Here is a 23,136-nt window from a genome sequence, read left to right on the forward strand (position 1 = left end):
AAATAGTCTTAGCTCATCGCCTGCACGATATCCACGATCCGGCGGATTTCCGTGTCGAGGCCCGGGAACGCGTAGCCAATCTGGCCGAGCGCCTCGATGCACCAGTCGACCTCGCGGCGCTTCGCCTCACGTGTGTATGGTGCGAGATGGCGCGACAGCGGCACACTCAGCGCCAGGTCGGGATAGATGATGCTCGTCGTCGTGTCGTGCGGCGATGGTGCCGGAAGAATTTCGGGCTTGTGCCCCTCCGGGGGGTTCAGCAAAAAGTCGACGCTCGCAACCGAGTGCGAGTCGGGGCGGTACGCCTCGGAGTCCTGCTCGGACTCGGCCGTGCCGTCGACTGCGGGCGACCGCGCGAGGTACTGCGCCACGCGAAAGAGCTGGCGCGTGAGCGACGAGGCGCGGTGGATCAGACCGGTGGAGAGCTGGTTGCGCGCGAGGTAGGCAATCACGCGGCAGTAGCACAGCGTCTTTTCTTGGCTTTCTTGAAAGAGGCGGCGCATCGCCTCGAGCACCCGCGCGCGCTCCTCGCCCGAGGAGTTGCCGCGCGCAAGGTGCGAGTTGTTGGTCACGAACCAGTCGCGCAGGCGCCGCGAGAGCGCGTGGTACGGGACAAAGATCAGGCAGTACACCATCGTCGTCCAGTGCAGCACGCTGATCGCGCGCAGCTGTGGCAGGCGGAGGCGCGCACGCGACGTAAAGAGGCGGTGCGACTGCTCGACCGTGTACAGATCGTCCCATATGGCGTGGCACGCGGTGGCGATCGTCTCGACTTGGGCGAGGCTCGGGAGCGAGAGCTGCTCCGAGAGCGGTGCCATCACATCGCGAAAGAGGTGGTGCGCAATGCTGCCGAGGTGTGTCGTCGAGCAAAAAATGAGACACAGGGCGGTCGACTCGGGCAGGTCCTCGCGCATGTAGCCTTTGATGTCGTCCAGGTTCAGCGGGCGCAGGCCGTCGTCTTGCGCGTCCGGTGCGTCCGGCGCACGAATGCCGACCATGAACCAGTGCGCAGAAAGCTGCGGCCGGCGCTGGTGTGACACATTAAAGATGGCATCGCGCACCCACAGGGTCAGCTGCGACCGTGCCGAAAAGACGTCCTTCATGCGCGCCTCGGCCTCGGCAGACTGCTCGATGCCGGACAGGTCGATGTGGATGCACGGAAAGAGCCGGCTCATGTGCAGCACCGCAGCACGCTGCGCATCGTACGCCATTTCCGGACGCGAGTAGTCGAGCAGGCTGGCCAGCAGGCCGAGCACCTGCGCGCTCTGTGTGTTGCACGTGTGCTGCAGGTCGTACTTGTGCACGAGCAGCAGCGCGCGGTTAATTAGGATATTGCACACGTTTTCGCGCACCATGCCGTACTCAAGCAGTTCCTGCTGCGAAAGTCCGAGCGTCGCGGGAGGGAGCTGCTCGTCAAACTCAAACTCGTGGATCTCGGGGAGGAGCTGCACGCAGGTCACCGCGACCGGGAGCGTGCGCGTGTCGCCCGTCCCGCCGGCGGGGCGCCGCTGCATGTCGCGCTGCTGCTTCCACTGGATGTAGCGGTCGGTGCAGACGATGCGCTTCACGCGGCAGCGCGAGCACGCTTTCGACCCCGCCGGCTGCTCCATCAGGTCGCAGCGCACGCGGCGCAGGCGGCACGTATCGCACGCGACGCCCTGGCGGCGCTTGACGCGGCGCTTGGGGCCGCCGGCCGTGTTCTCGTCGGCCGACGAGCGGACCTCGACGGGGGCCGTCCGCTTGTACCCGAGCTCCGGATCCGCGAGGATCGCGTCGACAAGCGACGAGTGGCCCATCTGCGTAAATATGGCCGGGTCCAGCGCCTCAAAAGGGAGGTGGATGTGGTGCGCAGCCCACGCAAGGATCACCGCGAAAAGCACTTCGAGTGTCTCTGGCGTGCACTCGACATTCCCGCTGCCCTGGCGGATGTGCATCTGCGTCGGCCCGCCGCAGATCACCGGGTGCTCCTTGTCGGCCTCGGTACCATTGAGGTACTGGGCCATGAGCCGAAAGTCGCCGTACGCGAGATTAAAGGCATGAGCAAGACGCTCGTATACGACAAACGGAAAGTGCGCGTGCGTGTAGCAAAAGAACACCTTGATTAGCCGCAGGTAAATCCGTGGCCAGCTCAGCTCACGCTGGGTCTGGAGGTCATGCGAGCTGTCCAGGCCGCTGTCGTCGCCCTCGTCGGCGTCGGGGTATATCGTCGAGCCGTGCAGCTGGCGCCCAAGCTCGATGCGCCGCCCGGTACGGCTAGGCCGGGGATAGTAGCGCGACATGGACAGGTTCACCTGCACACAGTCCACGCCGCGGTTCTCGCACCGCGTGCAGCGCACGGCCGCGGGAGATTCGCCTGTGCGCACCGCATGCGCCGCCGCCGCATCCTCGCGCGCGGAGAAGTCGCACCGCAGGTGCTGTCTCCGGCACTCGCCGCACGTCTACGTTAGCTAATACGCGTACCTTTCCCAGTCTCCGGGCCTGCTTCGACTGTTCGGGCGTTTCAGAACCGATGTCGAAGCGCTGGGACGGCGGCATCTCCCAAAAGGTCGGCAATACCGGGGTGCTCAGCTCGGACGCTCCCATGGCTACCCCGGAATTCGTCGCGAAATACGCATCGGATAACCAGGTATCGCCTTGAGACGCCGAGTCATACGCCATCCTTCGATCTCCGGCAGTAGCAATCGGTGGCAAGCCGACAACGCTACGCTCGCGTTCCCCAGATTGGGTTTACTACGCGCTTAAGTCCCCGCTCGCGTCACCCCAGTTGTTTGGGCTGAGTAAGCGTTTCGCCGTGCTCCGAAGTCGCCATGGCGTGGAGCGGCACGGCGCGCGCGGCATCGCGGGCGCGATTTGCACCCTTGCCGGTATACATCGGGCCCCTGGACAGCGTGTCGAACCTCCGGCCGGTGGTCTATGGTGCGGCCGAGGACCGCCGCCGGAGCGCGGCGGCAACGCACCCCTACTCCCTTTCGGAGTTTTCGGTTAAAGACACTGGACGGCCGCGTGGGCCGCTCGCACAGTACACTCAGCGCCTCGCGGCGCGCCTCGAAGCGGCACAGCTGCAGGCGCGACTGCAGACCATGTGGCTCGACCAGTTCAACCAGCGCTTCTGGACCGACAACAACACGCGCTTCCAGCAGGCCGTCGCCGAGTACGAGCACGCGGCGGGGCTCGTCGTGGGCGAGGCGCCGCTCGAGCAGGTCGCGCCGTTCTATCGCGCGTGGCTCGCGACAAACGCCGCGCGCCTCCGCAGCTACAACCGGACCCTGTGGCTATCGACGGCGCGCGTGGTCACGGCACAGGCGCACTATACCCTGCTTCGTTGGTATGCTCGTTCGGTCGCTTCCTTGGCCGGAATGCGATAATATACATCTAATCAAAAGCGGCCTCGTCGCCGCCGTCCTCGTGGTCGCCGTCCTCGTCGTCCTCGCCATTGTCAAAGTAGTTTTGCGCGTAGTCGTCCTCGTCTTCGTCCTCGTACTCGCCAATGTCCTCCTCGTCCGACTCGGGCGCGGCCTCTTCCTCGCCATCGCCAGTACGCTTCTCTTCCGCATGCAGATTGTCCCAGTCAATCTGCGCACGCCGCGAGGCGGGCGCATGGCGCACACGCTTCGCCTCCGTGCTCGTAAACTGCGCAAAGAGCTGGGGGGGGAAGACACTCTTTTGCAGGGGGGCGTGCTCAAGCAGCGACGCGGCACACGCCGTCTTTTGCCGGTCGGGGTGGTATCGGTCGGTATACCGCGGCATCTCGCGCTCGTCCGCACGGGGGGGGGGCTGCCGCGCCCAGTAGGGCGAGTCAGGCTGCCGCCGCAGCACGCCGAGCTGCCGCTGCGCAATCGCACGCTCAAGTGTCGAGGGCGTCTCAAAGACCGGCACACCGTCCTCGTCGTCGAGCGGCGCCTCGGTATACACGATTCCATTCGCCTGGTACAGGCCCAGCGCGCCGCCGCGCCCACCGCGCCCGCCGCGCCCGGCACCGCTCATGATGCAGGAGAAAAATGAGCCACGTGATACATAACGCGGCGCACGGCCTCGAGGATGGAGGTGTTGCGGGGGCTGGGGGAGCGCTCGGCGCACGCCGCGGCGCCACGCACTTTTGCCTTGCCGAGCGTTTGGGGGGAGGGTGTCGTGCATACACAGCCATGCATGGTGCTGCGCGAGGAACTCGTGCCGGCGCGCGCGTGTGTGACCGCCGACGCGCTGCAGATCACAACCGGGGGGGACGACGACGCGCGGCATGCGGGCTACGCGGAACTCGAGGGGAGGGACGTGTACGTAGTGCTACACGGGGACTACCTGTGTTGGTACGCATCGGCACAGTCGACGCACCTCTTGCTGGGGCACATGGACGTGCACGCGATCGAGGTCGACGCGGTCGGCGCGGACGCGTGGGCCGCCGCCACGCCCCAGAAGCGATACGTGTTTGGGAGCGAGGAGCGCGACGTGTGGATAGAGGCGCTGCTTCGTGCGCGCACGCAGGCCCAGGAACCGGCCAGAGTCACGTACAGCGTCCTCTGCATCCCGCTCGAGCGCATCGTGGATATCGCCGACGCGCCACGCGCTATGGGCGTGCCGCTCGTGGGCGTGCGTGTGCTTGCAGGCGACGCAGCATCCTGGGACGACTATTACCTCGCCGAGTTGCCGGATCGCGCGGGACTGCTCGACGCGGTGGCAAAGGCGGCCGCGCAGCTCGGCGGCCCCGAAGCGCCGCTGCCGGCATCGCTCGAGGCACTCCCGTTTGCGCCGTGGAGCTGGTCCCCACGGCTCGTGCCGCGCGTGCTCTGGGCGCGTGCGCAAAATGGGGGGGATGTGGTGTGGCAGACGCAGCAGGCCGAGCCGCCCACCGAGGATAGCCTACCGAGCCTGGCCGAGGCACTGCGCACGTCGCTGCTGGACTCGGTCGAGCTGTCCGACAGCAGTGGGCTAGCGGGACCGCGATCCGACGTCGCGCAGTCCGCCACCGGGTCGAATCTCGCCCACTCGGTCGAGCTGGCCGACGCCCCCGAGCCGCCTGCGTCCTTCTTTGAGCACGATACCCCTTCGCCGAGCGGCTCCGACGTGTCGCTCGTATCGGTACCCGACGCGACCGATACGTGGGCACAGGCCGAGCTCGCGGCCCACTTTCCGGACCTCGACGAGCCCGTCGTCGGACACGTCCGTGCGACGCTCCTGCGCACGGTCCCCGTCCCCGGCCGCGTGTTTGTGACGGAGCGCGGCCTCGCCTTTCGCTCGTCGGCCTTTTACTCGCGTGTGCTCGGGCGCACGGCGCTGGTGCTACATGCGAGCGAGTTGGTGAGCGTGTCGCGCGAGTACGACGCGGCGTATGCGCGCCCCATCCTCGTGCTGGTCGTGCGCGGCCGCGAAGAGCAGTTCCTTGCGTTTGCGACACGGGCGCGCCTCGAGCAGTGCTACTCGCTCCTGTCACATGCGATCGCCGCCTGCGCCGCAGAGCACGCATCCGACGTACCCCCCGAGGCGCCGAGGCCGCCACCGATGCACATTACGCTGCTCACGATCGGCTCGCGCGGCGACGTGCAGCCGTACATTGCGCTTGCACAGCGGCTGCAGTCCCATGGTCACACGGTGCGCATCGCGACGCACGCCGAGTTCCGCCCCTGGGTCCTCTCGTACGGAGTCGCAGAGTTTGCCGAGGTCGGCGGCGATCCCGCGCTGCTCATGCGCCTGTGCATCGAGCAGGGCACCTTTTCGCTGGGCTTTGTCTATACGTCGCTCGGCATGTTTCGTACGTGGCTCGACGAGCTGCTCACATCGAGCTGGGCGGCGTGCCAAGGCACCGACGTGCTTGTCGAGAGCCCGAGTGCCCAGGCCGGCGTGCACGTTGCGGAGCGGCTCGGCATCCCGTACATGCGCGCGTTTACCATGCCGTGGACGGCGACGCGCGCCTATCCCCACGCGTTTGCCGTGCCAAAACGGCACGCAGGAGGGCATTACAATGCGTTGACCTATGCGCTCTTTGAACTCTTCCTTTGGCGGGCGTCTGCGCCGCAGATCAATGTGTGGCGGCGCACGCTCGGCCTCGCGGCCACGACACTCGAGCAGCTGCGCCTCGACGAGGTCCCGATGCTCTACTCGTTCTCGTCCCAGATCGTTCCAAAACCGCTCGACTGGAGCGCACATACCCACATTACCGGCTACTGGTTTGTGGACGAGGCGACGCCCGCGCCGCCGGAAGCCCTCGTCCGGTTCCTCGAGGGGGCAAAAAAGGCACAAGGCAAGCTCGTGTACATCGGCTGGGGCTCCATCATTGTCCCGGACGCGCACCGCGTGACAGAGGCAGTGTACGACGCGGTGGACGCGTCCGGCGTCTATGCGGTGCTCGCCAAAGGATGGTCCGACCGCAGCGCGAGCGCACCGGCTGCGCCATGCAACCACCCCCGCGTGTTCTGCGTCGAGTCGGTGCGCCACGATTGGCTCTTTCCGCAGATGGACGCGGTGTGCCACCACGGCGGGGCCGGCACGGTCGGCGCGAGTCTGCGGGCCGGCACGCCGGTCGTGCTGCATCCCTTCTTTGGCGACCAGTTCTTTTGGGCGCGGCAGGTAGAAAGTCTCGGCATTGGCGTGCGCCTCGACGCGCTCACCGCCCACGCGCTCACCGCCGCACTCATCAAGGCGACCGGCGACGTGGCGATGGCCGCCGCCGCGCAGCGCATCGGCGAGGCGGTCCGTGCAGAAGACGGCGTGGGGCGTGCGGTCGCCGCGCTCTACGCCGAGCTCCCGACGCCGCTTGCGCAGTCGTGGTGCATAATCGATAAGGAGCTATAGTACACTAGCGAGTACGGATGATGCCCGCGGCAATCAGTTTCTGGACCTTGGCGCGGATACCCGCGTTCTTCATGTGATCCTGGAGCGCGGCGGGGTTCGACTGGGCCTGCTGCAGAATCGACTGCATGACGGGGTCCTGCATGATCTGCGCCACCTCGGGGTCGCGCATCGCACGCTCGAGCGTCTGCTCGTCGGACTCGTCCGAGCGCTGCGAGTAGAGCTCCTGCATGCACTTGCTCGATTGCGCCTGGATCTCGCGCGTGTGCTGCGCGCCGCCCTCGCTGGCCTTGTCGACGTCGCCGGCGAGCTGGATAGCCTCGAGCGCCTTGGTGTACTCCTTCATGGCAAAGAGCACGTTACTCTTGCGGATGTACGCCTTGACAAACTTGTCGTCGACCTTGATGGCCTCGTTCGTGTCCTTGAGTGCCTCGGGCAGCGCCGCAAGCTTCGTGTAGGCAGACGCGCGGTTCGTGTAGTTACGGGGGTCCGACGGGTTGCGCTTGATCGCTTCGGTATAGGCCTGGACCGAGCCAGGGAAGTCGCCCTCCTTGTAGAGCGTGTTGCCACGGTTGCGCTCCTCCTCCGCCTTGGCAGGGTCGAGGTACGCCTGGCGCGCACGCTCTTTTTGCTCCTTCTCCGTGTCACGCAGCTTGGCAAGAATGTCGGGCGTGCGGTGCTCGGTGAGCGACTTTTCAAAAAAGAGGATCGCCTGCTCGAGGTTGTCCTTCTTCAGGTAGGCACTGCCGATACGGCCAAACGCCTTGGCAATCAGCTTAAAGTCGGCAAGCATGCCACGGCCCTCTTCGACAGCCTTTTGGCAGGTCTTGATGCACTCGTCGTAGTTGCCTTGCTCAAAGTACACCGCACCGAGGTTGTTCAGGTAGGTAATGTCCTGGTGCAGCTCCCACGCCTTGTTGTAGTGCTGCGCAGCAGGCTCAAAGTCGCGCTTGAGGTAGCTCTCGTTGCCAAGCTTCTTTTCGGCCTCAGCCGCGGCCTTGTTCTTCGCCTCCTCGCTGTCGGCCTCGGGCATCGGCTCGTCGGCAGGCTCCTCGGCCTTGGGCTTGGGCGCCTCCTTCGGCGCTTCTTTGGGCGCCTCCTTCGGCGCCTCCTTGGGCGCCTCCTTGGCGTCCTTGGCGCCGGGGACGTCCTCGGGGCGCTCAAAGGCCTGGAGGTCGATGCCCATCATGACACCCATCACCTGGATCATGCGGGGGTCCTGCATCATCATCATCGGGTTACCGCCGCCGCTCTGCAGCTCCTTGAGCTTCTGCACAAAGGCAGCGTCCGCCAAGAGCGGGGCCGTCTTGGGGTTCGCGGCGAGCTTCTCCATCATCTGGGGGTCCTTGAACAGCTTGCCCATCGAGTCCGCAGGGTTGTCGTTCTGCGCACGCTCGACGTCCGCAAGACCTTTTTTCAGCGCAGCATCGTCGGGATGCTTCTCGAGGCCGGCCTTGTAGGCAGCGACCGCCTCGTCGTACTTGCGCGCACCGTGCAGCGCGCTGCCTTTGCGGCCGTAGCCTTTGGCGAACGTGGGGTTCGTCTCGATCGTCGACTCGGCATCCTTCAGCGCCGCATCCCAGTTCTTCAGACCGGCGTACGACGCGCTGCGGTTCGAGTAGAGGACGTGCAGACCGTCCTTCTCACCCGACTGCTCCGCAGCAGCAATCGCATCGGAGTAGTGCTTCACGGCACTGTCGTAGTCCTTGGCGGCAAAACTAGCGTTGCCCTGTGCTTTGAGCTCAGTAACAGACATCTCGTCTCGTTCGTGGCAGGGAGACTGTCCGGTTGATATACGCCTCCGTCTTCCTGGCCACCGCTTTCCAGCACTTTCTTTCGGCCGAAAATGCGCACGGACAGGCGACGTCAGGGCGCCGCCGGTGGAGGGCCAGGGCGGGTGGAGAAGGTGAAGGGGTGAGGGGGTGAGGGGGTGAGGGGATGCAGAGCTGACCGTTCGAGGGACGAATAGGAGCTTTTGGTTAGAGGCTGTTTTGATGTAGCTTCGTTCTTTTTCGTCCTCCTACTCTTGCCTCGGAGTCTATATCCCCTCCCTTTTTTCGTTTTCTCCTTTCCCTTTTCCCCTCTCTTGTCTTCCCCTCCCCTTTCCCTCTCTTCTCTTTCCTCCCTTCCCGCGTAGCATGCTCCGCATTTTAGTTTGGGTATCTTTCTACTTTGCAGCACGATGCTTCCGTGCCTCCTTAATCTTGGCAAACCGCGCACGCAAGGTAGATACACTAGGTCAGAAATGCCACGTACCGCTCGTCCGCCTCATCCTGTGCACGCTGCTCGTCCTCGATGCGCGACAAGATTTCCTCGCGCGCCTCGCGATCGAGCCGTATACGCTTCTCCTCCTCAGTCTCCTCAACGACCTCGCCAGTGCCTGGGGCCTGCTCGTGGTGCAGTTCCGGCTCGACCGAGATGGTCGCATGCTCATAGTTCTTTTGGGGCGCGTGCGCGGGCGCAGTCGCAGTCGTCTGCAACACAGTACGCTGAAACTCTTCCCACTCTTTGTCGACTGCCGGCGCCTGTGCCTCGGGCGCGTCGCGGCGCGTACGCTTCGACTCGGTCTCTTCGGAGTCCTCGGCCTCTTTGCGCTTGAGCCCCTCGGCCTCTGGCTCCGGATCAGCATCGACCGGAACATCCTCAGGCACTGCGCCCTCCTTAGCCGTGTCGCGTGCCTCGCGTGCCTCGATGGCATGCACATTCGCGCGGTGCGTCTTGGAAGCGGCATGTGCGCCCCACAGGCGCTCGTGCTTGATCACGGCCGAGTTGCATGCACTGCATCGCAGCGTCCCTGTTTTCGCGTTGTAGGACGCCCAGCGGTCGTGAATCCCTACGGCGGGCGGCTGCTCGCGCTGCGACGCCGCCGCACGCAGCAGCGACCGGGCGTCGGACATGGCAAACGTGACGCTGCGCCCGATCGATTTGCCTACTAGGCCGCCTACGGCCCAATGCCCGATTCCACGTCGATCATGGCGAGCGCGGCAACCGCGCCCGAGAATCTCGTGTCGAGCGCGGCCTCCCCCGCGCCGGAGCCCGAGAATGCACCTGCCGAGCGCCGTGAGCCGCAGAACGAGTACGAGCGCCTAGAGTTTGCGGTGGAAAAGAACCCCCGCGTGGCGGAGCACTGGATGGAGCTGCTGGCGTATGTCAAAGACGAGCAGGACCTGGACGCAGTGCGCCGCGTGTACGACCGCTTCTTTGAGTACTTCCCTAATGCGGTACGTCGTCCTACTAACGCAGGGCGCGCAGTGGATTGCGTATGCCGAGATGGAGCTTGCCCACTCCAACTTTACGCAGGTCGACGCGATTTTCGTGCGGTGCCTGCGCACGACACTGAGCCTCGACCTGTGGCGCTTCTATTTGCAGTACACGCGTCGTGTGAACCCTCTACCCCCTTATACCGGCGAGGACAACAGCCCCCGCGAGCAGACGCGCCGCGTGCTCGAAGGCGCGTACGAGTTTGCGCTCAAGTACATCGGCTGGGACCGCGAGAGCGGCGTGATCTGGCAGGACTATATCAACCTGATCCGCGAGCGCGAGGCCAAAGGTACATGGCAAGAAGGCCAAAAGATGGACCAGTTGCGCCGCGTCTTTCGCCGCGCGGTCGTCATTCCCCTGAACCAGGTCGAGGCAATCTGGCGCGACTATGATGCGTACGAGAACGCGCTGAACAAGCTCACTGCGAAAAAGTTCCTCGCCGAGTCCTCGCCCGGGTACATGCAGGCGCGCAGCGTGCTGCGCGAGCTCAAGGGCCAGACGGAAAACTTGGTGCGCCCCGAGCTGCCGGTGCTCCCCTGCTGGATCCTGCCGACACCCTTCTCGCGGCCGCCCGGTAAGGAGCGCCAGATGTTTGCGGCGTGGCGGCGGTACCTCGAGTGGGAGGAAAAGAACCCCTTGATGCTCGAGGATACGGCGGCGTTCCACACGCGCGTCCTGTCGGCCTACCGCAAAGCGTCGATGTACATGCGCTTTGACGCGGTGCTCTGGTACAATGCCGCGTCCTTCTGCCAGAGCGCGCACCGCGAGGCGGATGCGCTCGCGTGGTACAAGAGCGGAATGGAGGCGTGCCCGTGGAGTCTGCTGCTGCGCTTTGGCTATGCGGAGCTGTGCCGTGCGCAAGGGCGGTACGCCGACGGAACCGCGGCGCTTGACGAGCTTGTCGTCTACCTGCAGCACGAGCTCGACGTGCGTCTCGGTGCGCTGCGTGCCATGCAGGAGCACGTCGACAAAGAAACCGCCGAGGAGCGTGTGCGCATCCAGGAGCGGCGGCAGCAGCTCGACTCGATGCCCGAGGACGAGGGTGATACGGCCGTCGAGCTCGCCGACAAGGAGCGCCGCTTGCACGAGGAGTGTGCGTCGCGCAAGACGAAGCTCGCCGAGGACAGCAAAGTGGAGATCGACGAGTGGAAAGATGCCATGGCGCAGACCTGGATCAAGTACATGCACTTTGTGCGCCGCGCCGACGGCATCAAGCCTACGCGCCAAATCTTTGGCCGTGCGCGCAAGACGCCGCACTGTGCGTGGCAGGTGTACGAGGCGAATGCGCTCATCGAGTACCACTGCTCCAAAGAGCCGGTCGTCGCGGCCAAGGTGTTTGAGCTGGCGCTGCGCACCTTTGGCCCAGAGGAGCACCTCGTGGTGCGGTACCTCGACTTCTTGATCTCGATCAACGACGATACCAATGCGCGCGCCGTCTTTGAGCGCACGGTGAGCAGCATTCCTGCCGAGCGCGCGCGCATCATCTGGAATCGGTGGTCGGACTACGAGTACTGCTACGGCGACACGAGTGCGATCGCGCGCCTCGAGTCGCGTCTCCACGACCTGTACCCCGACGAGCCCAAGGTCGAGGCGGCGGCCGACAAGCTGCGCTACGACATGCTCGACGCGGTGCGTGCGCGCGACCTCGGCTTTTCGCGTGCTGCGAATGCAATGCTGCGCAAAGAGCGTACCGAGACGCCCGCCGTGGACGAGCCACGCGAAGAGACGCAAAAACCCAAGGCCGCCGCGCCGGCGGCCGGCCGCCAGAGCATGGAAGAGATCCGCAAGAGCCTCCTTGCCGCCGAGCCGAAGAAGGAGTCGGAGAAGCGCGCCGCGAGCAAGGAGCCACCCGCCGCCAAAAAAGCCAAGACGAGCGAGGCGCCGACGCGCCGCAGCCGCCTCGAGCCGACGCCCCCCCCGCAGCCCTCGCTGCCGGACGCGCTGCTGTACTTTTTGAGGTACGCACCTCCACTGACCCAGCCTCCTGCCGAGCGCGCAGTCGTTCGACGGCCCGCGCATTCCCCCGGACCATATCCTCGAGTGCATGATGAACACGAGCCTGCCGCTGATCCAGCTGCCGGGCTACGCGGACCGCAAGGGGCCCGCACGGCGCTGTACGTATCGCCTCGCTCACCCAGCCACGCGCAAAGGCCGCTAGATGAGTCAGCATTCGTAGTGGAGGATAGCCGCACAGCGTTTCCTCGCGCCTCGATGCCGCGCGCCTTTTCCACGTCGGTGGTCTTCCCCTGTGCGTTTGCGCAGGCGGCGACAGGTATGCCGGGACGCTTATGCAGCGGTATGGTTTAAATACCCCAATCCCTTTGCGGAGCACGTCCAGTCGATCGATGTGCTGAACCGCACGATCTGCCCCCACACTGGCGTACTGCGGACCGAGCGCATTATGACGGTCGAGCAGAGCACGCCGAAGTGGATCAAGCAGATCCTCGGCATTGATGGCGCGACGTACGTGCGTGAGGTGATCACCGTCGATCCCCACGTGCCAGCGGTGCGCATGGATAGCACCAAGTACGTGCTCGGTCTGACTCAGCCTATCCTACAGCGAGTACCTGCTCGTGAAAGAGAATATCCAGTACCTCCCGGTAGACGCGGAGGGTGCGCAACATACCCGCTTTGACCAGGCTGCCGATATCGACTGCCACGGCCTCACCAAAGACTCGGACAGGGGCCTGGGCCTCCTTGCGCGCGCCGGCCGCGGCGTCGAAGACGCGAGCTACGCGCGCTTCCGCGAGAACGCCGGCCGCGGGCGGTCGGGTTTTGCGCATGTGCTCGCGATGCTGTACGGCAGCGCCACCGAGCCCCCGAAAGAGCAATACGAGCCCAAGGTAGTAGGCTAGATACGTATATATATACTACACGGCATCCATAGCATGGGCGTGCACACCAAACGACCATGCGGGCCGATGCGCCGGCCCAGCGAGCCAGCCCAGCGCAGAGTGCATGCGCTGCGCCGCATGGTCCATAACCGAGCGCAGCGCCGCCTCTTCTGGCGTGCGTGCCGCGCCGAGCACCGCCGAGTGCGTGCCGAGCGACGCGAGCCCGCGCTCCCAGCCGACCACGACTTCCTGGCCGTACATGCGCCCGGCCTGGTTCACGGCGTGGTCGACAGCACGCAGCCAGTGCTCCCACTCGCGCAGCAGGGTGGGCAGGATGGTCGTAGCGATGGTGTTGGGTGCGTCCGCCGCGAGCGCGCGCGGCGGCAGCGCAGACGCATAAAGCGCGTCGAGTGTGTCGCCCTTCTTTTCTGTGGGGAGATTTTGGTCGTCGTGGGGAAGCATGCGCGCGATGCGCAGCATACGCAGCGTCGTCGCGTGCAAGAAGGAAAAGGTGGTGGCAGGGTGCATCGGTTCGTGCTCGCGCGCGTCGCGCTGCGAGGCGTCTGGGTTCAGCGAGAAGAGCGCGACGTAGCCGCGCACGTCGCTCGCAAGCTCTCCGAGGCTCGTGCGCACGCGGCTCCAGACGTACTGGTCGCGGACGTGCGCGGCAGAGAGCGGCGCCATGGGGATCGCGTGCCGGATCTTGGCCTCGGCCGCGTCCAGGGCGTGCTCGACGCTCTCGAGCGAGGGCGTGGGAAGCAGGGTATAGATGTCGTCGGCCAGCGCATCGCTGCGGCCCATGAGCTGGTGTAGGATCGAGAGGAGGGCGGGTTTGTCGAGCGAGGCAAGCAGCTTGCCGACCTCGGCACCCTGCGGCGCATTCCGCCGCGACGTACGAGGCGGCGCAAGCACCCGCGCCCCGCCGTCTGTTTCGTAGCGCCCGTGGCTCGCGCGGCGGCGCTTGGCGAGCGTCGGCGACGAGGCCATCTCCTCGTCCGCATCCGCATGCACCTCTATGGGCTCTTCCACGTCCACCGATGATCGGCGGCGCTTCGGCATGCTCGTGCGCCCGGCAAAGGCATCAGGGGTGCGCCACGCACTCGGCCCTGGCATCGGGTCGAGCACCGGCGCGGGCGCCGCAGTCGCGCTGCCGCACCCAAATCCAAAGGATAATGGCATTGGTGTATGCTGCACCGGCCGCCCCGCATTGAATGGGATGGGGGGCGGGGGCGGCGTCGCGATATCGAGACTGGTCTGCGCACCTGTCCGCCACGCCATCGTGGACGCCGTGACGTTTTTTTGCTGACTAAGCGTCTCGTTCCGACGATGGTCAGCCTGCGGCGCTCGACGCGCGTCGCGACCGGTGCCGAGGAGATCAAGGAGGAAGGAAGCGAGAAGCGTGTGCGCGCCAAGGTCTCGGTCAAGTGGCCGCAGCATGCCGTAGAGCTCAAGGCGGCGGACGCCGAGAAACTCGGCGCGGTGCTCGAGAGGTACGTGTTTTCCCTAATGCAGCGTCGCGCCGCACCTGCTGGATACCAAGTCGCCGAGCCTCGCGCGGGGGACGCTGCGTGATGCGCTCAAAAACGGCACATCGCTGCAGGCGCTCGCGCAGCATGCCACGCACCTGACGAACGCCGAGCACGGGCCCAATGTCCGCCTCGACGCGTCGGCCCACGCGTCGCTCCTCCTCCTCCAGCACTTTCTGATCGAGCTGGCGGGCGAGTACGAGGAGAATCCGTCGCGCCCCGTAAACGAGACGAATACCTATGCGCTGCACATGCGCCTGCCGATGGGCGAGTACTTTACAAACGCGGTGCGCCTCGACGAGGCCAAAGCGCAGGCGCTTGACGCGGGCCACGCCGACGTCGTCGCGATCGCGCCGCCGATTGGACGCGCGCCGCCGCCGACGTTCGGCGAGCGCATCCCGCGGGGCACGCGGCTGAAGAACAAGATCCCGCAGACCGAGCTGCGCCCGACCTCGTTCTTGTCGTACGGGCCGTACTGCTCCTCGTTCGGGCCCGCGTACGACTCGGCAGGAGCCGCACTCGACGTGCGCTCCACCGAAGAGGTGTGGCAAAGGCAAAAGCAGCGGCGCACGTCGCTCAGTCGCCGCTGGGGTGCGCCGCTCGCCGCGCGCGCCGAAGCCGCGTTTACCGCGCCGCCAAAAGACGAGGCGCTGCCCAAGGTCGCGAGCGACACGCTGGCCGCGGACGCCGCCGCGCTCGACCCCGCGCTCGACGCCGAGCTCCTGGCCGCGGGCGTCGCGCACCTCGATGCGGACGAGGAGCTGGCAGCGAATGCCGAGCTCCTCCACGAGCTCCAAGAGCTCCAGTGGCTGCGTGTGCGCATGGACTATGCGCAGCCGACGCAGCACGCGGCCGTCGGCGCAGAAGAGCAGGCGGTCGCGTCCGAGCTGCTCGCGTCGCTCGTGCGCCTCTTGCTGCGTGTGCCGCCGCGGGCGGTCGCCGAGGCTCGGACGGCGCCGCTGCTGAGCCGTTCCGTCGCGGTGCTCGCGCACTCGCTGCAGGGCACCGGCGCCTTTCAGCAGGGCTACTGGGGCACGCTTCCCGACGCAACGTTTGGCGTGCAGTCGCGTGCGTACCTCAACACGGCCGCCGCGAATGGGCAGCAGCAGACGACGTGGGGCGCGCTTGTGCGTCCGCGTGTCGTGGCCGACAATGCGACGGTGCGTTGGGAGCAAGGCAGTGCGCCCGGCGCGCTTGCCGCTGCGGCCGTGTCCCTCGCTGCGGCGCCGGGCGAGACGGTGCAGCGTGCGTTTGCCGCGCCGAGCTATGCGCGCCCGCCCCAAGTCGGCGCGTACTCGCTCGGGGCGTATGCGGCGAACCACCAGCCGTATCCGCGCCCAGTGTAGGTATGTATTTTATAGATGGTATCACAGTCTACTCCATGTCGTCCTCCGACGCGGACTCGAGCGACTCGTCGGCGCTGCCGTCGTCCTCGTCGTCGGACGGCTCTGCGTCGCTGTCGTCGAGGTCGTACGCCCCCTCGTCCTCGAGGTCGTCTTCGTCGTCCTCGTCGTCATCCTCGTCTTGGTCCTCGTCGAGGTCAGCGCCCATCGGCACGTCCTCCGTCTCGTCCAGCTCCTCGTCGACGGCCATCTCGTCGTCCGAGTCGTGCGCATCGAGCCCGATCTCTTCAATCTCCTCCTCGTCCTCCGGCTCGACCCACGTCTGGCCCCGCTGCTGCGTCCGCTGCGCCTCCTGGCGGCGCTCGAGCTCGGCGGGCTGGCTGCGCTTGCCCAGCTTTTGGCCCTGCACCTGGATCGGCGCCTCGTCGGCGGTGTAGGCCATATTCATATCGATCTGGCTCATCACCAGCTCGAGGCGCCCCTTGAGCGCGAGCAGGCGCTGGTGCGACGCAAGGCGCGCCGCCAGCGAGTGGTGCAGCTGCGAAAGCCGCGCGACGAGATCAGGAAGCGACATGAGATAGGCCGTGTGGCACGTCATCGCCTGGTACATCCACTCGACAATGCCGCGCGCACGCGACGAGCCAAGCGCGCCTTTGCTCTTGACGCCGCCGCGGTTCAGGCGCTCGACACACGCCTCGAGCAGGCGCACAGCCAACGGCCCCGAAATGCGGCGCACCGTCGTGCGGATCAGGTTCGGCTCAGAGTGCACCAGGCAGGAGGTGAGCAGCGCATGATCGCCCGAGTGCAGCGCTTGCGTCAGCGACGAGGCGAGCGACGCGCCGCCGACCGGCACGACGGGCTCTTCGGGCGACTCGCTCTCCTCGTCCCCGAGCGCGCTCTTTTCGCCACGCTGCACCTTGAGCGCCTTGAGGCGCTGCGCGAGCGTCGGCTCGTCCACCAGCTCGCCGTCGGCCATCAGGCGGTCGTGGTCGTCGGCAAGACGCTCGCTCGCCTCGGGAAGCAGGCCGGTGCCGACGAGCGCCGCAGCGCTCGCAGCGTGGCCGGGCAGCTCGGCACGGACGCCCGCCCCGCCGTTCGTCTCCTTGTAGCGCTGTGTGCCGTGCTCGGCCTCGGCGGCGGCACGCTGTGACGTCGCCTGCAGCGAAATCGTCTCGAGGAGCGCGCCGGACGCGTCGTACAGCGGCGCGTCTTCCAGCACGATCTTGACGCCTTTCACGGCGCGCGCAAAGCGCACGCGCCCGCCATAGACAATGGCATCGATCAGCTCGCTCTTTTCAAACGAGGTGTGCACGGACGCGACAGCCTGCACCGTCGCGAGTCCTTTCTTCGGCCGCGCGTCGACCGGGAGGCGGTACACAGCCGCAGCGCCGCTTTCCGACACGGCCAGCACGTAGGCCGCGTCGCTTCCATTAAAGGTATGCACACGGCGCGCAGGCGCATCAAGCGTGAGCATCGCACGCGCCTGGCCAGCGCCGCTCTCTTCTTGCGTGTGCCACAGATAGACGTGGCGGTCCTCGGCGGCGGCGCTCACGAATGCCACCTCCGTCGCCCAGGCGAGGTGCGTGATCGGCGTCGCATGGCCCGAGAAGCGCAGCTCCTCGGTAGGGCGGCTCGTCGTATCGTACAGCGTAATGGCATGGTGCGCAGCAAGGAGCTGGGAAGCGTCGCTCGCGACCTGGCTGGTCGGCGTCTTGCTGTCGGGCAAAAAGTGTGTCATCGGGGGAATACGCTCGTTCGCCGTGCCGTGCAGCTGCGTAACGTCCCACTGATGCACCCAGCCGTTGGCAGTAGCGGTCCAGAGCTGGCGCTGCGCGGCGTTGTACGAGAGGCTCTTGACGCCGGACGACGCGCTGTCCGGCGACGCAGCGACCAGCACGCGCACAACCTTGGCCTGGTGCGGCGCATAGAGCAGCACCGTGCCGTCGGACAGGCCGAGCGCGACGTGCAGCGCAGCGCCGGCGTCCGAGCGCGCCGGCGCCTTGGCCTGCGCCTTGCGCTTCTTGGGCGCGACCTGTTCGGCGGGCGCCGCAGCAGAGAGCGGCACCCAGGCGATCGCGTGGCAGGCCATGCCTTCAGGCAGCAGATAGTCGGCCATCAGCCCCGCCGGGCTCGCGGTGTACACGCGCAGGCGGCAGCGATCGACCGCCTGCGAGAGCTGTGCAAAGAGACTGGCATCCGGCGCGAACGCAGTAATATTCGCATCGGAACTTGAGGCCTGCAGCGGCTGCGAGAGCGCAGACGTCGCCGCCGGCCGCGACTTGGGCGGCTTCACCGCCTTGTTCTTCGCCATCGTCGTCAGAGACCGGGCACAATTTTTTTCGGGCGCCGCAAATTGTCAGCATGAGTCAGCAATGACAAACAACCGCGCGGTCCAGCCAGGGCCGTGCTAGCCTCCATCGGCGCCTGGCGAGATGAACTACGTCCGTACGTATCGAGACTAACGCAGAGCTGGAAAAGCTTGGTACGTTACGAAGACTGACGCAGGCGAGGGCACGTACGCGACCGTGTACAAAGGCCGCTCGCGCCTCACCAATGAGATTGTGGCGCTGAAGGATATCCACCTCGACGCCGAGGAGGGCACGCCGTCGACGGCCATTCGTGAGATCTCGCTCATGAAGGAGCTGCGCCACACGAACGTCGTGCGCCTCCATGACGTGATCCACACCGAGTCGAAGCTCATGCTCGTGTTCGAGTTTATGGAGCAGGACCTGAAGCGCTACATGGATGTCCACGGCAACCGCGGCGCGCTCGATCCAGCGACCGTGCGTAGCTTTATGTTCCAGCTGCTGAAGGGCACGGCGTTCTGCCACGAGAACCGCGTGCTGCACCGCGATCTCAAGCCGCAGAACCTCTTGATCAACAAGCGCGGCGAGCTCAAGCTCGCCGACTTTGGTCTCGCGCGCGCGTTCGGTATCCCTGTCAACACCTTTTCGAACGAAGTGGTTACGCTGTGGTACCGTGCACCGGATGTCCTGCTCGGCAGCCGCACGTACTCGACGAGCATCGACGTGTGGTCCGCGGGATGCATCATGGCCGAAATGATCAGCGGCATCCCGATTTTCCGCGGACGCGACAACACCGACCAGCTGAACCAGATCATTCGCATCCTCGGCACGCCCGACGAAAATACCATCAAGCGGATCCTGCACGATTCGCCCGAGATCCAGTACCGCCCGCTTCCCCGCATGCCCAAGGTGCCGTTCCAGCAGCTCTACCCCAAAGTCCACCCACTCGGTACGTTTTTCTTCATCCATCTAACCTAGCGATCGATCTGCTCGAGAAACTCCTCATGTTTGAGCCCGCGCAGCGGATCAGCGCCGACGAGGCGCTGCGGCACCCCTACTTTACTACTAGCGCCGCGATCTCGCAGCCGTACCCTGGTGCGACCGAGCTCGGTGCGCCCAGCGGATACCAGAACCAGGCTGCCTACCAGGGCGAGGCCGTGTCCCAGGCCGTACGTCACCCCCTCCTCACCCAGACCCGCGCCGCGTAGGCCGTTGCGCTTTGTTTACGTAAGAAGCCATAGATGTTGGACCAACATCGTGTATGTGGAGGTGTACAAAGTTCGCAGAGGACCGGCGCGGCTTGCTCATATTTTCGATGGGTCCTTCGACACCGACGCGGAGTAAGGGCTCGACAGCGTCGCTGGCGCGCAGCATGGCGACGCTTGGCCTCGAGTCGCCGCTCACCGATGTCTCGACCAACGTGCGCGCACGGCCAGGCGCGTCGCCGATCCGCGCCAAAGCCACGCAGAAACCGGCGCCGGCGCCGAAACTGCGCAAGGACAAGGAGGACGCGGTGCCGACAGGCATCGACGACGGTGTACGTGGAGTCGTGTCCAAGGACTGGGACGGGCCGGACGTGCCGATGGTACGCCGCCGCTCGTCTGCCATGGTTTCGGTAAGTTACTTTTAAAAACTCACACAGCGCGGCGATCGCTATATTCCCAACCGCGAGCTGGGGCGCCCGAGCGGGTCGTCCTCGCAGCCGTTCCTGGAGGATGGCGCTGGTGAGAGCCTCGCGTCGATTCCCTACGTCGAGCGCTCCGACTCGATCTCCTCCTCGGTCTCGTCGCTGAACGACGTCGAGGGCCACGGCAACCTCGAGGAAGTGTGCCACGTCGAGCACGGCCAGCGCATCCTCTCTTTCTCTGCTGCACCGCCGAGTGCTTCTTCGGCTGCGAAGGACATTCGCGGCCGCTACGCCGCAAAGAAAAACACACTCCCGTCGAGTCTCGTCGCCGCGGGACGGCGCCGGATTCCGACCACGCCGGAACGCGTCCTGGACGCCCCTGCGATCGTGCCCGACTTTTACTTTAATCTCCTGCACTGGTCGTCGCAGAATGTCATTGCGATCGCGCTCCAGTCCGCCGTGCACACATGGAACAGCGAGACGGGCGAGGCCAACTTTCTGCTGGATCTCGAGGAGGAGAGCGAGCGCGTGGGTGGCGGCGGCCTCATCACCTCGCTCCGCTGGGACGCGGACGGCAATGTACTTGCCGTCGGCACCGACCGCGGATACACCCAGGTCTGGGACGTGAACCGCGGCATGCGTCTCCGCACGCTGCGGCCGGACCCCAACGGCGGCGCCGACGCCAGCACGATCAATGCGCTGGCCTGGGCACCGGACGGCACGCTGAATGCGGGCTACGCGAGCGGCCTCATCCGCGAGCACGACGTCCGCCAGCGCAGCTCCATTACGCGCTCGCTGGACCGTGCGCATTCCGCGCAGGTCTGTGGCCTGGAGTGGCGCGCGGACAGCGCGCTGCTCGCCTCGGGTGGCAACGACAACGTGGTCAAAGTATGGGACCGGCGCACGTCGGTCGCCAAGATGCGCAAGGAGAACCATGCGGCGGCGGTCAAGGCGCTCGCCTGGTCGCCGCACAACAGCAGCCTGCTCGCGACGGGCGGCGGCAGCGCCGACCGCTGCATCCACTTTTGGAACACGACGCAGAACACACGCGTGCAGACGATCCAGACTGGCGCACAGGTGACGTCGCTGCAGTGGGCGCCGCACTACCGCGAAATTGTCTCGTCGCACGGCGTCGCGAGCGCGGAAAGCAACGAAGGCGCGCTCTGCGTGTGGGCGCACCCCTCCGGGCAGAAGGTGGCCGAGGTGCAGGCGGCGCACGACGGTCGTGTCCTGCACACGAGTCTGAGCCCCGACGGCCAGTCGCTCGCGACGGTCGGCAGCGACGAGAGCCTCAAGTTCTGGCGCGTCTTTGAGCAGAGCGTCGAGCAGAGCAAGGGTGCGCAGCGCGGCATCCTTGGCTCGGGCTACAAAGGCATGCTCGGCACGTCGCGTCCGGGCGCAGGCGGCGCAGCTGCGCCGCGCTCGCTGCGTTAGTTGATAGTATTCTATACATAATACTCCTAGTAGACATAATCGCGCTGGATCAGCGCTGCCGCCACGAGATTCGCGGCGCCAAACACGACAAAGACCAGGCCGCCCGTGCCGCGGTCCCACGCGCCGAGGGCCGAGCGCAGTGGCGGAAAGCCGGCCGCGACAATAATGTTGGAGATCCAGTTGACGCTGAGGCCGAACGAGGAGCCGAGCGAGCCGTACTGTGCGGGAATCACTTCGGGGAGGATCACAAACGGCACGGGCCCCAGGCCCATGGAGAAGCACGCAATGACGCACAGGATCGCGATCGCGCTCAGCGCCGCGTACCCGTACGTGAGGCTGTACGCGAGCACGAAGCAAAAGAGGCCCATGCCGCTCGCCGAGCCGACCAGCAGCGCCTTGCGGCCCACGCGTTCTTCCGAGATGAGGAAGATCGGCGGAAAGGTCAGGGCACCGTTCACGACCGTGATCAAGAGCCCGATCTGGCTCGCGAGCGTCGGCATGAGCGACGAGAGGATGCCGGTACTGTAGTATAGGATGGCATTCACGCCGCTCAGCTGCTGCGCGGCCTGCGTGAGGCCAACGAGCCACAGGCCGCGGCGCAGCTGGGGGTCTCTGCGCCAGTCTGGCGCGGTGCGCTGCGCGGTCTCGTCCGGCGGCGTGGGCAGCACTTCGTACGTCGCCGTGCCCCACAGGCGCTTGCGGATCGTTTCGGGGCTCTGGGGCGCCGCCGCGGCGAGGTGCGCGCCCTCGCCCTCGAGCCACCCCGGGCTCTCGCACGCCCAGAGCGCGCCGATAAGCAGCTGGCACGCGGCAAGCACCGCGCTGACTTGGGGAACGTAATAGGTCGGCGCGTTGGCTGACACGACGAGCGTGCCTGTCGCCTGGGCCACAAAGATGCCGCACACGACCGCGACCTGGTTCAGGATGCCGACCTCGCCGCTGAGCGCTGGCGGCGAGATCTCCTGGAGGTACAGCGGCACCTGCACGACGCCGATCCCCGCGCCGATGCCCTGGAGGAGGCGCGCCAAGGAGAGCATCGCAAACGAGGACGACACGCAGAGGAGGATGCCGCCTGCCAGGACGCACGCTGCGCTCGCCTGGAGGCACGCGCGACGCCCCGCGTGCATGTACCGCGCGACGCTCCCGCACGCCAGCGACGAGAGCGTGCCGCCGATCGTGAACATGGTGGTCACCAGTCCGAACGCGTTATTCGACAGGCCAAAGCATGCGGCGCTGCCTGTGCAAGTCAGCCGGTGCTCGAGTGCATTGAGCTCCGAGATTCCAAAGCCAAACTGAAAAACGCACAGCACCACCCATGCGATCATCCCCGCCAAGGCGGCTCGTATTGGCGTCCGTGCCATGGTGGGGAAAGATTGCTGACTCATCGAAATACGCCCGAATTGAGAAGACATTGTTTTTTCCGTACGCTGCTTAGCATGGCGAGTGTGGCACAGGTCCTGCGACGCAATCTTGCGGTGGCGCCGCGCATGGCACTGCGCGCGCCTGCGGTGTGCCGTGCCTCCCCCGCGGCACCGCTTGCGACCCGGTTTCTGCATACAACACGGCGTATGTACGAGTGGCGCTGACCTAGCTTCCTTGCACGAAGGCATTACGCGCCCCGAGCCAGGGACAGGGTAGGTGTTGTGGCTGACGCAGGATCAAGATCAACTTTAAGGACTCGAATGGGAACCCCATCAAGACCGTCGAGGCGAACGAGGGCGACGACCTGCTGAGCATTGCGCACGAGTACGACATCGACCTCGAAGGCGCCTGCGAGGGCTCGATTGCCTGCTCGACGTGCCACGTCATCCTCGACGAGGACGCATACTACCATCTCGAGGAGCCCGGTGATGACGAAAACGACATGCTCGACCTCGCCTTTGGCCTCACCGACACGTCGCGCCTCGGCTGCCAGGTCAAGGTCGAAAAGGCGCTCGACGGCCTCAACGTACAGCTCCCCGCAGCGACGCGCAACATGTACGTGGACGGCGCCAAGCCGGGTCATTAGCTATGTAATCTGGTATA

General features: G+C 65.8%; 14 protein-coding genes across 14 annotated transcripts; 8 read left to right on the plus strand and 6 right to left on the minus strand.

Moving 5' to 3' along the window:
- Nucleotides 1-8: 8 nt before the first annotated feature.
- On the minus strand, nucleotides 9-2,583 carry MJAP1_000779 (uncharacterized protein; the record flags this gene model as incomplete). The annotated part of the gene is made up of 2 exons (XM_060264746.1): nucleotides 9-2,438; nucleotides 2,461-2,583. 2 exons carry the CDS (start codon nucleotides 2,581-2,583, stop codon nucleotides 9-11), a joined length of 2,553 nt encoding a protein of 850 aa, XP_060120729.1.
- Nucleotides 2,584-2,807: 224 nt separating this feature from the next.
- On the plus strand, nucleotides 2,808-3,365 carry MJAP1_000780 (uncharacterized protein; the record flags this gene model as incomplete). Its single annotated transcript, XM_060264747.1, has 1 exon — nucleotides 2,808-3,365. The coding sequence occupies one exon, from the start codon at nucleotides 2,808-2,810 to the stop codon at nucleotides 3,363-3,365; it is 558 nt and encodes a 185-aa protein (XP_060120730.1).
- A 7-nt stretch (nucleotides 3,366-3,372) lies between these two features.
- On the minus strand, nucleotides 3,373-3,984 carry MJAP1_000781 (uncharacterized protein; the record flags this gene model as incomplete). The annotated part of the gene is made up of 1 exon (XM_060264748.1): nucleotides 3,373-3,984. The coding sequence occupies one exon, from the start codon at nucleotides 3,982-3,984 to the stop codon at nucleotides 3,373-3,375; it is 612 nt and encodes a 203-aa protein (XP_060120731.1).
- Nucleotides 3,985-4,146: 162 nt separating this feature from the next.
- Nucleotides 4,147-6,783, plus strand: MJAP1_000782 (uncharacterized protein; the record flags this gene model as incomplete). Its single annotated transcript, XM_060264749.1, has 1 exon — nucleotides 4,147-6,783. The coding sequence occupies one exon, from the start codon at nucleotides 4,147-4,149 to the stop codon at nucleotides 6,781-6,783; it is 2,637 nt and encodes an 878-aa protein (XP_060120732.1).
- Nucleotides 6,784-6,787: 4 nt separating this feature from the next.
- Nucleotides 6,788-9,677, minus strand: STI1 (Hsp90 cochaperone; the record flags this gene model as incomplete). Its single annotated transcript, XM_060264750.1, has 2 exons — nucleotides 6,788-8,498; nucleotides 9,037-9,677. 2 exons carry the CDS (start codon nucleotides 9,675-9,677, stop codon nucleotides 6,788-6,790), a joined length of 2,352 nt encoding a protein of 783 aa, XP_060120733.1.
- A 75-nt stretch (nucleotides 9,678-9,752) lies between these two features.
- RNA14 (mRNA 3'-end-processing protein rna14) lies at nucleotides 9,753-12,199 on the plus strand (the record flags this gene model as incomplete). Its single annotated transcript, XM_060264751.1, has 4 exons — nucleotides 9,753-10,001; nucleotides 10,024-11,999; nucleotides 12,022-12,155; nucleotides 12,180-12,199. 4 exons carry the CDS (start codon nucleotides 9,753-9,755, stop codon nucleotides 12,197-12,199), a joined length of 2,379 nt encoding a protein of 792 aa, XP_060120734.1.
- A 53-nt stretch (nucleotides 12,200-12,252) lies between these two features.
- MJAP1_000785 (uncharacterized protein) lies at nucleotides 12,253-12,896 on the plus strand (the record flags this gene model as incomplete). Its single annotated transcript, XM_060264752.1, has 3 exons — nucleotides 12,253-12,313; nucleotides 12,336-12,567; nucleotides 12,590-12,896. The coding sequence occupies 3 exons, from the start codon at nucleotides 12,253-12,255 to the stop codon at nucleotides 12,894-12,896; spliced, it is 600 nt and encodes a 199-aa protein (XP_060120735.1).
- A 15-nt stretch (nucleotides 12,897-12,911) lies between these two features.
- On the minus strand, nucleotides 12,912-14,153 carry MJAP1_000786 (uncharacterized protein; the record flags this gene model as incomplete). The annotated part of the gene is made up of 1 exon (XM_060264753.1): nucleotides 12,912-14,153. The coding sequence occupies one exon, from the start codon at nucleotides 14,151-14,153 to the stop codon at nucleotides 12,912-12,914; it is 1,242 nt and encodes a 413-aa protein (XP_060120736.1).
- Nucleotides 14,154-14,201: 48 nt separating this feature from the next.
- Nucleotides 14,202-15,747, plus strand: MJAP1_000787 (uncharacterized protein; the record flags this gene model as incomplete). Its single annotated transcript, XM_060264754.1, has 2 exons — nucleotides 14,202-14,365; nucleotides 14,388-15,747. 2 exons carry the CDS (start codon nucleotides 14,202-14,204, stop codon nucleotides 15,745-15,747), a joined length of 1,524 nt encoding a protein of 507 aa, XP_060120737.1.
- Nucleotides 15,748-15,775: 28 nt separating this feature from the next.
- On the minus strand, nucleotides 15,776-18,055 carry UTP5 (Small subunit (SSU) processome component; the record flags this gene model as incomplete). The annotated part of the gene is made up of 1 exon (XM_060264755.1): nucleotides 15,776-18,055. One exon carries the CDS (start codon nucleotides 18,053-18,055, stop codon nucleotides 15,776-15,778), a length of 2,280 nt encoding a protein of 759 aa, XP_060120738.1.
- Nucleotides 18,056-18,176: 121 nt separating this feature from the next.
- MJAP1_000789 (uncharacterized protein) lies at nucleotides 18,177-19,258 on the plus strand (the record flags this gene model as incomplete). Its single annotated transcript, XM_060264756.1, has 5 exons — nucleotides 18,177-18,189; nucleotides 18,212-18,226; nucleotides 18,250-18,999; nucleotides 19,029-19,219; nucleotides 19,244-19,258. The coding sequence occupies 5 exons, from the start codon at nucleotides 18,177-18,179 to the stop codon at nucleotides 19,256-19,258; spliced, it is 984 nt and encodes a 327-aa protein (XP_060120739.1).
- Nucleotides 19,259-19,422: 164 nt separating this feature from the next.
- On the plus strand, nucleotides 19,423-21,111 carry slp1 (WD repeat-containing protein slp1; the record flags this gene model as incomplete). The annotated part of the gene is made up of 2 exons (XM_060264757.1): nucleotides 19,423-19,635; nucleotides 19,693-21,111. 2 exons carry the CDS (start codon nucleotides 19,423-19,425, stop codon nucleotides 21,109-21,111), a joined length of 1,632 nt encoding a protein of 543 aa, XP_060120740.1.
- Nucleotides 21,112-21,137: 26 nt separating this feature from the next.
- MJAP1_000791 (uncharacterized protein) lies at nucleotides 21,138-22,295 on the minus strand (the record flags this gene model as incomplete). The annotated part of the gene is made up of 1 exon (XM_060264758.1): nucleotides 21,138-22,295. One exon carries the CDS (start codon nucleotides 22,293-22,295, stop codon nucleotides 21,138-21,140), a length of 1,158 nt encoding a protein of 385 aa, XP_060120741.1.
- A 252-nt stretch (nucleotides 22,296-22,547) lies between these two features.
- On the plus strand, nucleotides 22,548-23,119 carry YAH1 (mitochondrial matrix iron-sulfur protein; the record flags this gene model as incomplete). Its single annotated transcript, XM_060264759.1, has 3 exons — nucleotides 22,548-22,677; nucleotides 22,703-22,745; nucleotides 22,768-23,119. 3 exons carry the CDS (start codon nucleotides 22,548-22,550, stop codon nucleotides 23,117-23,119), a joined length of 525 nt encoding a protein of 174 aa, XP_060120742.1.
- Nucleotides 23,120-23,136: the final 17 nt, after the last annotated feature.

The sequence above is a fragment of the Malassezia japonica genome, chromosome 1, assembly GCF_029542785.1.
Source record: "Malassezia japonica chromosome 1, complete sequence".
Taxonomy (NCBI): domain Eukaryota; kingdom Fungi; phylum Basidiomycota; class Malasseziomycetes; order Malasseziales; family Malasseziaceae; genus Malassezia; species Malassezia japonica.